At 42.3% G+C, this 12,117-nt stretch overlaps 1 protein-coding gene across 1 annotated transcript in view; it reads right to left on the reverse strand.

The window, feature by feature from the left end:
* Positions 1-12,117, reverse strand: part of CNKSR3 (CNKSR family member 3) — a 61,748-nt gene that overhangs the window by 25,528 nt on the left and 24,103 nt on the right. The window contains exons 2-3 of the mRNA XM_080998386.1: positions 8,569-8,732; positions 5-207 (exon numbers count right to left, since the gene is read on the reverse strand). Coding sequence (XP_080854512.1) covers positions 5-207; positions 8,569-8,732 — 367 coding nt within the window. The remainder of the gene's footprint in view (positions 1-4; positions 208-8,568; positions 8,733-12,117) is intronic.

A 12,117-nucleotide genomic window follows, 5' to 3' on the forward strand; every position in this document is an offset into this window, starting at 1 on the left:
CTACCTGTCCAGCCACGTCAGCAAAGCCTTAGCAGCACCAATAAGCTCCACCACTGAGGTAAGGAATTCATTAGGAGGCTTGCGTGAGGTATTTCCATCATAATTTGAACTTTTCCTCCGGCTGCCAATGTAGTTTTGCAGATTGTTGGAAGAAGCTCGTAGCTTAAGCAGCAAGTTCTTCATGTTGTCCGTTTCGAGGCCATAATTCTGTGGAAGAGATTTTAATTTTATTTCTTTATTTAAGCAGCCATCATGTCTTCTCAAAGTATTTTTGAAAGCATGAGGCAAGCCGCCCTACAAAGGCGTTGGTAGTTGTCACGTGTCACATGTGTTCTTCCAGCATCCATCTCTTGGGCACATATGTATATATCCTGCAGCCAATGGGAAGCCAACCAGCATCGCAGAAGGCGGTCCCCGCTCTGCTCCGTGCCAGTTTAGCGTGACGCATGAGAGCCAACCGAGTGGACGACGGGGGTCCATGGGCCTTAGGTTGCCGACCCCTGGTGTAGGGGGCAAAGGGAAGAAGCAGCATACAAGCTAGGGGCTTCTGTGTGTAATGCCACCCCACCACCCCACACCCCTATTTCAAAAAACTGCTTTAACCATAATTTGAGGCTGGTTTCTGTTTTCCTATGATGCAGTTCAAGAGCTATGAAAACTTCAAAGCTGGATGCAGCCAAGACCACAGGCAGACATGTACACAGGCAAATGATAAACTTACAATTCCAGTCCCTAAAATTCTATCATCTGTACACAGCCAGCAATTGAGGATAAGTTTTTTTCTACATAAGGCAGCTCTCAGGCACTAAGAGGTTTAATAAATAAAGCAAGCATTTAAACACAGTAGTAATGTAAACCAACCACCTTTCAAAATTACTTATAAACAAGCATGACAAGTTGTTCCAATGTGAGTCCTCCATCAGTTTTTTTCCATTCCCTTTTATAGGACACCAAGAGATTTGTTTTTGTTATTATGCTGCTTTACCTCCCACACGCTTTAAATCCGGTTACTGGCCAAGTTCTTACAGCTATATATACAAGCCAACACAGGCACTCTTTTCTATTAACCCTCAAATGCTGCTAATGGGCAAGGAATCCCCTCTAAGAAAGGGTAAATGCGCTCAACAGTGAGCCACTGTTTGGGTCAAGCAAGTTGCAACAATCATATGGCACAAAACAAAGAGTTTTCTGAGCTGCTGAATTCTCAGGGTCTATATTTCAAATAATTAGGCGTCATTATAAAATGAGGGTGTAACTGCATGATTAACTCCTGCAAGCAATTATGAAATGAGGAACAACCCATTATTCCAATTTATGTCTGCATTTGATCGTCAGGCTAAACTGTAGCCCAGCTACAGCAAGCCTTGGGTGTTTGTTTTTACCCTTCTCCACATGTGACTGGGAGGAGGAATTTCAGTTTCCGCTTACTTAACCACAGCTTGCCATGTCATCCAAACATGGAACTGTGGTTATGCTTAACTATGGTTAGTTTCAGCAAGCTCACTTTGAAGTTGGCATGAAGATTACATGTTTTAAACCAGGATAGCAGGCAGGGAGGATAAAAATCAATGATTTTTTAAAAAAGAAATATTTAAAAATCAGATTTTTTAAAATTTTAAATTGTATTTTTTAAATTTAAATCAGATTTTTAAAATACAAGGGTGCCTCGAGTTACAAATGCCTCAGGCTAGAAACACTTCAGGTTTCAAACTCTGCTAACATGGAAGAGTTACCTTGAGTTGAGAACTTTGCCCCTGGATGAGAACAGAAATCGTGTGCCGGTGGCGCAGCGTCAGCAAGAGGCCCCATTAGCGAAAACACACCTCTAGTTAAGAACAGTTTCAGGTTAAAAATGGACCTCCAGAACGAATTAAGTTCATAACTAGAGGTACCACTGTAAAATGCATTTGGAGGAAAGATGTTTCTAAAGATACTTTTCTATTTAAGTTACATTATAGTCCAAAGGCTATTCATCAGGAAATAAGGAATTATTTTAAGTTTTTCATGTGTGCTAAAGCTCAGTCTAACTTGTGTGTTTTTTTTTAAAAAAATTGTTTACCCACATCAGTTAACAAACACGGATACATATGCTATAATGTTATTGTTTCGTTAAATAAATTGTTTAAATTGTTATTAAGGAAATGATTATTTTTCTCCTTCCAATAAAGTACAGCAGAAAAGTTGTCTATATATATATATATATATACAATAATTTTATAATTACCTGTCGTTGTATTTCTAATAGTATAACCAAATCAGTAATTTTTGATATAACTGTAAAAACTACACTGAAAATTTATTATTCCAAAAATGAAACCTTCATCTGGTTGTAAATATTAAGATTATACCAGAAAGAATGAGTCTTCCTGGGAAAAAAATGATTTAAATCAAGTCTTACTGACTAGTGATTTAAATCAAATCCACCCTGGTAGCAGGCCAGCAGGACTGGAGCTGGTCAGCAGCACAGATTTTTATCTCCTGCAGCCTCAACGTGCCGTTTTTGGCAAGCGGGCAGGGCCACTCTCCTGTCAATCACCTGATGTTACAATCAAACCGTGTGACAATCAGCTGACTGTTGGGTCTTGCGGAGTGCCCTGCAAAGGGCTTTGCAGGCAGCTGCAACCCTGCTTTCACTTGAACCTTCCTTAGCTGCCCCACATGTGTATGGCAGGTGGGTGTGGCTTGACCAAAATGTCCTCGCAAGCAAAACATGAAGGCCCACACCTGTTTTAAGCTAACTATAGTTAGCATTAATGACAATTTATTAGAACCTGATGATCCTACAAGCCATGTAATAAAAATAAATAAATAAATGAGCAAAAGATTCTAAACACCTACTCTCTGCCACACTAGAGGAGGGAAAGCCAGAAGTCATATGAAAATATGTTCCAAGAAGGTGGGGAGTGGGGTGGGGAGAGATCATGACAGACATAAGGGCAGGCCAATGAAAGCTGCCCACAAGTGGCTTCTACCGAAAATCAGGGGAGGCGAAACAGGTTTGCCCTGAGCTCAGTTACGAGAAGCAGATGGCACACATGTCTAAAAAGAAATGAGAGATCTTATATAGCATGTTCCCTGCCGAAAATGGGTGGAATCCAATGTGTTTCTCAGCTGATGGAAGGTGTCCATCAGTGGAACAGTGAGTGAGGCAGTATTCAGCAATTCCTCCTTCTCCCTACGGCCCCCATCTCAACATGTGCTCCAGAGGCTTAGAAAACACCCCTTAACAGATTTTGCAGGGCATGAGGGGCTGCCTGCAGGGGAATTATTAATATAATTAATTAAATTTGTTAGTCATTTTCTTGCCAGAGCAACTCCAAACAACTTATAAAACAGGGGTCAGCAACCTTTTTTAGCCATGGGCCGGTCCACTGTCCCTCAGACCATGTGGTGGGTCAGACTTTATTTTGGGGGGCGGGGATGAACAAATTCCTATTCTTCACAAATAACCCAGAGATGCATTTTAAATAAAAGCACACATTCTACTCAAGTTGATTCCCGGACTGTTCGTGGGCCGGATTGAGAAGGAGATTGGGCCGGATCTGGCCCCCGGGCCTTAGGTTGCCTACCCGTTATAAAACAAAGCAAAACCACCAAACAAACAACAAAACCAAGGGGGGAGGTTTCTCGGTAGTGGAACACCCTCCCTTCAGATGTCAAGGAGATAAAGAACTACATAACTTTTAGAAGACATCTGAAGGCAGCCATGTACTGGTATGTTTTTAAATGTTTGATAGCTTACTATGTTTTATATATGCTGTAAGCTGCCCAGAGTGGCTGGGGAAACCCAGCCAGATGGGCGGGGGATAAATAAAATAAAATAATAATAATAATAATTGTTATTATCATGTTGTTGTTGTTGTTGCTGCTGCTGCTGCTGCTGCTGCTGTTGTTGTTGTTGTTATTATTATACTTCCCACCCACTCGAAAAGGCCACCAATACATACTTCAAGGGGAAAGAGAAGGAATTTCCAAAAACTGTCCCTTTCACCATTCAGCTGACAGATGCCTTCCATCAGCAGAGCAACACCCATGCATTCCATCCAGTATGCATGTCTGCAGAGTGTGTGAGGGAGGGAGAGACTTGTGCATGTCCCAGCAGATAGGATAAGATGGAAGTTGTCATGAGCATGACCGCTCAAGAATTGTGCATCTAAAAGGTTTGCTGAATTTCAGTTCAGTTGTGAGCAATGGTGACCATAGAGCACACATGCAAGCTATTTGGCCACTTCCTTACTAAAAATTAAAGAAATCCAAAGTAACTCAGAAGGAACATGCTAGACAGAAATGCTTGTAATACCACCACAGTCAGGGAGTTATTCCCTTTCATGTTAATGGTTTAGAGAGTGGCACTCAATCTTAGAAAACTATAAATAAATTTGTTTTCACAGCTCTACCTAGCAGAGAACAGTGTCCTCAGTTCACAAATAAGGAAACCTGAGATGGTGCAAAATGGAAAGTTAAATGGGAAGTGAGCCGTGGATAAACCACCCATGTTGGTTAAGCATAGAATATCAGCATTATAAAGTACCCACCACTTTCTCCACCTATCCTATACAAGTTTAGCAATCAAATTTCCAAGGAACTATGGCAAATAAGGTTAAAAACAAATGTTTTCAAAGTATTTTTTTTAATGCGAAATGTGTGGCCCGTATTACTTTCTTTAGAAAAATATTTACATAGGCAATTATACAAAACATATCAGAAGCCCCTTTTCAGCTCAACACACCCTTTCATCATACACAGAGAAACAGCACACATCCCTGGGAACACACTAAGGTCAAACATTCCTGCCTTGTTAATCATTAATCTGAGTAGCTGCGGATCAAGTTGCCTTTGACAAGGTTTCCTAAAGGCTTATTATAGTTTACACAGACAGAATGCCGAGCACAGTAACCCATGCATCCCAAAACACGAGTCGAAACAAGAGCCAGAAAAGCTAATATTGCCCCCCCTTATATTTCAGATGTGGCACAGGAATGGTAAATTTATAATAAAATAAAAACTACTTCACAAAATCCAATTATTTACTACCTGCAGAGCAGTTTAGAACAGAAGCAGCACCTAGGGATTTTTACTGCATTCATCTTTACAGAAGTTTGTTGCTCACTAATATATTACTATTAGTCCCTGGAACTATAGAGTGAAACTGATTTGGCCTAGGGCTACCCAGCAAGTTCATGGGTAAATAGGGATTAACCAAGTTCAACTCTAATCCTCCTCTTCTCCTTGCCAGCAGCAATTAAATTTCCTGGAATGACACTTTAAAATTGGATTCGGGGTGGAGAGCCAACCCTGACATCCAGCTCTCCCCTCACACACACAAAGTGGCCTCCCTGCCAGCCCTGACGCAATGGGAGTCCCTGGGCAATGGGCGAATCTGTCAACTTCAGTTCTCTACATGTTTCGCTTTTCCAATCTTAAATTTACTTCACCACACGTCTGCAGCAATTTGCTATTCTTCTTAACCCTCAAGAAAGCTTTTCACCCTTTTTGCACAACTTTCTTCTGGTAAACACATTTCTGACTAATACACACATTTTTGCAAGCACGTTCCAGTATAATGATTTCTTACATGTTGTTTTTGCTGATATATGCAGTGTTATTATGCACAATTTCCCCTTAAAATAAGGTTAGTGAAAACAAGCCAACTTCACACTATAGCTTGCGGGTCACAGCTTGTCAAGCACAATGGTTGGAAGACATAACATGCAATTCCAAAATTACAACATATTCTCCCCTTCACCCTGATTCCAACATAGGGCAGGATGTCATTTTCACTGAGCCAAAAGAACTTTCTTAAGCAAGGTCAAAACTTGCATTTATGAAGGAAATTAGGAGGAAATTGAAGAAGATAGAATAAAGCTTTGAGTTCTGGCAGACATCCAGTTCTGTTCGTTTTATCCCATAAAAAAAAAAAAGTAGGAAGAATGCCCTCAGGTGGCTGCCTTATCCATTATTCTAAGCAAGAGGTTGCCCAGTGATCTCACGATTTTACCAGATGCGTTCTGCTTACACGGCACTAGAACCCTAACTTTAGCACAGAGGACTGCGCTGATGGTTGCCTAGTTAAAATACAGTGGTACCTCGGGTTACAAACACTTCAGGTTACAGACTCCACTACCCTGGAAGTAGTGCCTCAAGTTAAGAACTTTACCTCAGGATGAGAACAGAAATCGTGTGGCGGCGGTGCGGCAGGGCCCATTAGCTAAAGTGGTACCTCAGGTTAAGAACGGTTTCAGGTTAAGAACGGACCTCCGGAACAAATTAAGTTTGTAACCAGAGGTACCACTGTATCCTTCCTTAGCACCCTTTTTAAAAGCTTATGATACTTGCAACTGTATAACTGAGGAGGCGGTATTTAGGTCAGTTGCTTCAAACATAACACAGCTGATTTGTTACAAGTCACCTAATCTCTCCATCCCCTCCCCCTAGTTTACCAAGGGCAAATTATTTCTGTTTTGCCCCCTTCCCACCCCCGCTTTCTGAAACATGAGCTCATTTTATACAAGGAGTCAAAAAGCTCTGCCCATTTTAAGAAAAAATACACTCAAATACAAGAAGTGTTACATAATGAACGGAATGTAGCCGAGTAAGGGCAAAAAGAGTGACAGAGAATTCTTTCCCACCATTCTTACGGATGAAACTCTATATACTTCTGGCACCAGTTCACAGCATTTGAACAAACACATAGCCCAAGTGTATCCCTGTCATAAACTGTATCCAACACAATATCGCTAATGCTAGAGGAATTAAAGAGGGAGCAGAGAAGGATAACTAGAGAACCATGGATTCCCCCTATAGTATACCGCATGTACTGTACCTATAGTCTCCAAAGGCAGGGAGCAGCCATAGGCCTAACTGCATCCTTATTCAAGCCCATGGGAGCCCTCCTGCTCTTCTCTATATCTATCCCATTGTCAGACAGTGTCTGGCCACCCACAGCCTAGGTCATCTTAAAACAGAGAGTTGAACATTGCCATATTGGCCCCATCATTTTTCTGCTGAGCATCAGCAATCACAGCCATTGCTCTAGAGCCGTACCTTGGTTCTCCAACAGAATGCATTCCAGGAATCCGTTTGACTCCCAAGCCATTCAAAAACCAAGGCGCGGCTTCTGATTGGCTGCAGGAGCATCGTGCAGCCAATCGGAAGCCGTGCCGGACGTTCGGCTTCCGAAAATCGTTCGAAAACCGGAACGCTCACTTCCAGTTTTCAATCATTCAGGAGCTGAAACGTATGAGTTCCAAGGCATTCAGCAACCAAGGTATGACTGTACTTGCATTTTTTAAAAATAAAAGAAATACAGCAGATACATCATGACAACAATGATGGGTTTATAAGTGTACAGGCAAGCTTGGAGTGCAGAGATGGGCCTAAAAGGACGCAGGAAATACCCCTATAAGCCATACATTGTCCCTTGTTATTTCTCATAACCAATATTTCCGGTAGGTCTCATTTGCTTTTGTTTATTAAAATATTTCTGAAAAGCATTCTGTGTCAATAACCGCTTACATGAGCTAAGGACAGGGGCTGTGTGCATAGGTGGGCAGCGTATGTGAGTGAGAATATGGGGTGGCTGCACTCAGCTATGGCATGCAGCTCTTGAAGGTTGGGCCAAGGGTGCTTGTGGTTCTTACCATGAAAGGTAAGTCATCCCTGCTTTAAGGCTCTAGAAAGTTTAGGGCTATAAACCAGTAGTCATCGCCAGCAATTTCCCTGAGTCTAGAAGCATATAGGGAAGCAGCACAGCTGAGCTTAAATTGGGATTACATGCTCTCTGCAATTCATCACTACCCCACCTATACAGGGCTGAGTGACAGCATTCTGCACAAGCTGCAGCTTCCAACAGTATTCATAGGCTCCTCCTCATAAAGTCCACATAAGAAGCTGGGCTGTAGACAAAAACAGAAGTCTGCCTAAGCATGGGCACCAGTGCTAAATATTGTCTGAGAAGCTAGGCTACAGCAGCTCACCAGTCTAAGGACCAGCAGCCCCAGCCAATGGAGAATAGGGCAGGAACATAGGATCCAGGAGCACCTCTGAGATGCCAAACCTCGTCTACAGAGAAGGGTGTGGCTGACTTCATTTAAGAAAGGCAAACCTGTTTGGCTCATTTTCTCAACTTCTTGGTCTTGGCTCAATTTTCACAACTTTTTGGGGTTTTTTTGGTTCGGTCTCAATTAAACATCGACATGTTAACCTTCATTCAGTCTCAAATCATATTCAGGCATTCACTCCAGGAACCCACTGCAAAGGCTCCCCTAGTCTGAAATATTCACATCAACAGTACCAGTTCAGACTGGTGTCACCACTTAAACAGCTGCCCTATGCATAACTGCAAACTGTATTTTATTTTTATTTTTTTGTATCAGCTTCACTTGACTACTGTTAAAAGAGACGTGAGGCCAGGGTACTGGTCTACCGTTTTACTCAACGTTACCTGGTTCACTCGATACAATCTGCTGTAGAGCTTAGCAGCTGCAGTTATCTCCCCTTTTGACAAATAATTCCATTAGCCAGCGTGAGAAAAACTCAAGAGGGTTTCAACACCGTATGTTTACTGACCAGTGCGCAGAGGAGATCCACAGCCTCTAAAACAAGCTCCTGGTGTCCAATCCGGGTGATACCCAACTCTTCAAGATCCTGGTGAGAAATCTGTAATAGCTGAGCACCATTTATCTTCTCGCGTTCAAATTTTTGGACATACTGCTGCAGGCAATCATCCAACCCTAAATAAGAAAGAACAGTGTTGTAATTATATTGCTTTTATTTTTAAAAACCTACCAAATATCCAACACGTCTATTCTCTAGCTTAGTTATGTTAATTGAAATGTTAATTGAAATACTGAAAAAATACAGTCCCAGATCGCATGCCCTCTTCATCCATCATGATAAATACTCTTTTGCCCTGGCCACAAGCCCAGTAGGGCTTAGGAAATAGCATTTCCTCTATTCCCCAACCCCAACAGCACTGCTCTGACTAGTAGCAATCCCTTGCACATTTACATGAGAGTAATCACATTCACCATAATGGGATTTGCTTCTGAGTAAATCTGCAAAGGGTAGCGCTGCAGGTGCTATCCAGTGCATCGCATTACGCCAAAAGGTAAAAAAAGCGGTTTAGTCATGCATTACGCCTAACTCTAACTCTCCACAAATAATCCTGCAATCCTCTCTTCATCCTCCAACTTAATCACTCTTGCAATCCACCTCCAACCTCTCAGCTCACTTCTCATTAGGCCATTCTCCAGCATCACAACAGGACTTTGCAGACAAAAGGTACTGTGACCCTCCTGCTTGTCCTGTGCTGCAGTGCTATGATGCCATGGGGAATCTGCATAACCAAATGCTGAAGGAGACTGCAAAAAATGAACACCTGATTTTACAAAGCTCACAAGCAATACATGTTTTACCACTTCATCACTGCCAGAACAGTGTACACTTTCAAAATGTTACCTTGTTAGTGCCGAAACATAGATCAGAAGATATCATCTACTTTTTTTAAAGAAAGCCTATGTTGTTGTATACTCCCTATTGCAGATTTGTGAACAGAAATACTTTGTAGAGACTTGCACCCCTTCCATTTCCTCAATATCTCCAAGCAGGGTTGGGAAAGGCCAGTATCCGAAACTCTGGAAAGCTGCAGCCAGTATATAGTGCCCTAGATGAACCAGCAGTCTGATCTGGCACCTCTTCTGGGCAAGTACACTTTTTGGCAATGAATCTCTAAAATGGTCTCAGTTTCCCTGCATTGGGGACAGAGTGGAGGAAGGAAGGACGGAGGGCTATGGAGTATTATTGGGTGAGCGAACCCTTCCTAAAAAAAGCTCAACAATCTGGGCTGTCCCCCTGGGAGTAGATCACAGTCTCTAGAGAGTTGGACGTGCCTGCCTTATTACCCCAGCGTTGACTAGTCTGCCTGAGATACTGAGAGCCAAAGTCAGTCAGATGCTTTTACCAACCGCTGCTACCTGATCATTTTGGATCTTTGGCATGTAAAGCATGTGTTCTACTACTGAGCTGCATTTACCCACCCACCCCATTCATGCCCAGTTCCAGTCTCCGACATGAATGAGGCAATTCTGAATAACAAATTCAGAGCCCTATTTAGAAGAAATCGCAAACTTCGGTCCAAGCCACAGCTATTGTCTCCAAGTAGAACTTAAGTATCTACTCATGCGGTTGTAAGAGATATCACTGTATCAGGAACACACCGAAATGCTAAGGGAAACAATGCAAGGCGTTATTAATCCGCTAGTCAAATGTGAAAAAGCTTCTTTGTTTGGGTAAATTCCTCTGCAGGACAGCAATCAGATAATCAGAACTGGGGCACGTAACAAAGAAACTCACAACAGATCAGTTTAGCAGAAGCAACTTAAATTCTTAGGCAAGTTGTGCAATATGCTGAAGGCATTACTACCAGGCAGATGGCAGACTTTCAGTACTAGGGGTATCTTTTCCTTTACAACTTCACCAAGCAGATGCTTCACACTGAGGGTGGGGGTGGAAAATGGGTGGGAGTGTGGAGACGTCATATCTCATGCCAAGTTTCATCCACTTGCAACCCCAATTTAAACACTACATGTTGTAAAAAGTCAGTTGCGGCTCCCCCGTTTCTGTCAAAGACACCACAGAATGCTAACGTTCCTGATGAACAAGTAACATAACCATTTCTTGGCAGTGTTAGGGAAAATTACAAGCCTCCATCCAAAAAAACCGACTTTCCTAGCCACCCACAAGATTACATCCTTGCGCTGTAGATTAATTAAACTCAGAATACTACTGCTTCCAGGCTTATACTTAAGTCACTAAACTGGATTAGAACCATCACTTTTCATATAAAAGCTACATCAAAAGAGTGGAGAGAGAAAAACGTCAGTTTTAAACCATTCATAATTACTGCTTTACATACACAGTCAAATTAAGTTAGGGGAACTCAATTATTCCCCAATCCAGTTATGCGCTGTGAGGCACATTCCCTCCAGTTAAATGAATCGGGGCCAATGGGCAAGAAATCGACTTGCGCACCTGAAAATGCATCAAGTGATCTTGGCTTCCAAGGCTTTGGGTTAGCTACTCCTGCTTGCAGTTTCCCCCCTCACTCCCACCGTATTGTGTGAACTCTAACATACAGTGGTACCTCGGGTTAAGTACTTAATTCGTTCCAGAGGTCCGTTCTTAACCTGAAACTGTTCTTAACCTGAGGTACCACTTTAGCTAATGGGGCCTCCTGCTGCTACCGCGCTGCCGGAGCATGATTTCTGTTCTCATCCTGAAACAAAGTTCTTAACCTGAGGTACTATTTCTGGGTTAACGGAGTCTGTAACCTGAAGCGTATGTAACCTGAGGTAATACTGTATCTCCAAACTGCTGAAAGGCATCCTGGTGCAACATACACATCCATCTCTGATATCCAACGTGGACTGACACGATGAGGCAATCTGGTTTGAAATGAGCCCAAGAAACTTTGAAGGCTTGTGTCCCATTCTCAGATGAGGCATTACTATATGTGAACAGTCTTCTCCAATCTGGTACCCTCCACATGTTTTTGACTGCAACTCCCTTCAACCCCCACCCAGCATGGGCACCAGGTTGGGGAAGACTGCCTGAGAAGAACAAAGTGGGAAGAAAATGAGATAATGATATCACTTTAGATTAGGGTTTCCGTATGTTATCTTTGGTTGGAGCCACTGCATTGTTTCCATTCTTCTGGACAGAGCATGTCTTGTAAATTCTGACCTTTAAGTTATACTTTTAAAATGTATGAGTACATGTAAATAAAATCTGGAAAGAACAATGGAAAGCTGCATTGCCATTTGAGTTTCAACTACAGATTTGAACAACAGCAAGGGCTACGATGCAAAGGCCTGTCACAACAGAACCTTCGTAGAAAAGGAGCTTTCTAGATAGTATAACAAATTGGCTTGGAAACACCCCTGAGTTGTGAGCGGCTTAAATGCTGATTTTAGGTGGTGGTGGTGCAGGAACCACCCACATAAATCCCAAGTAACTCTAACTACACAAGACTAAGTTGCACAACTGTGTACCTTGTGGCTGCCCACCAGAAGTTATCCAAGGCAATTATGTCAGATGAGAGCCAGTCATGCAATTTTT

Source organism: Podarcis pityusensis (genome assembly GCF_964106645.2).
Source record: "Podarcis pityusensis genome assembly, chromosome: 3".
Taxonomy (NCBI): domain Eukaryota; kingdom Metazoa; phylum Chordata; class Lepidosauria; order Squamata; family Lacertidae; genus Podarcis; species Podarcis pityusensis.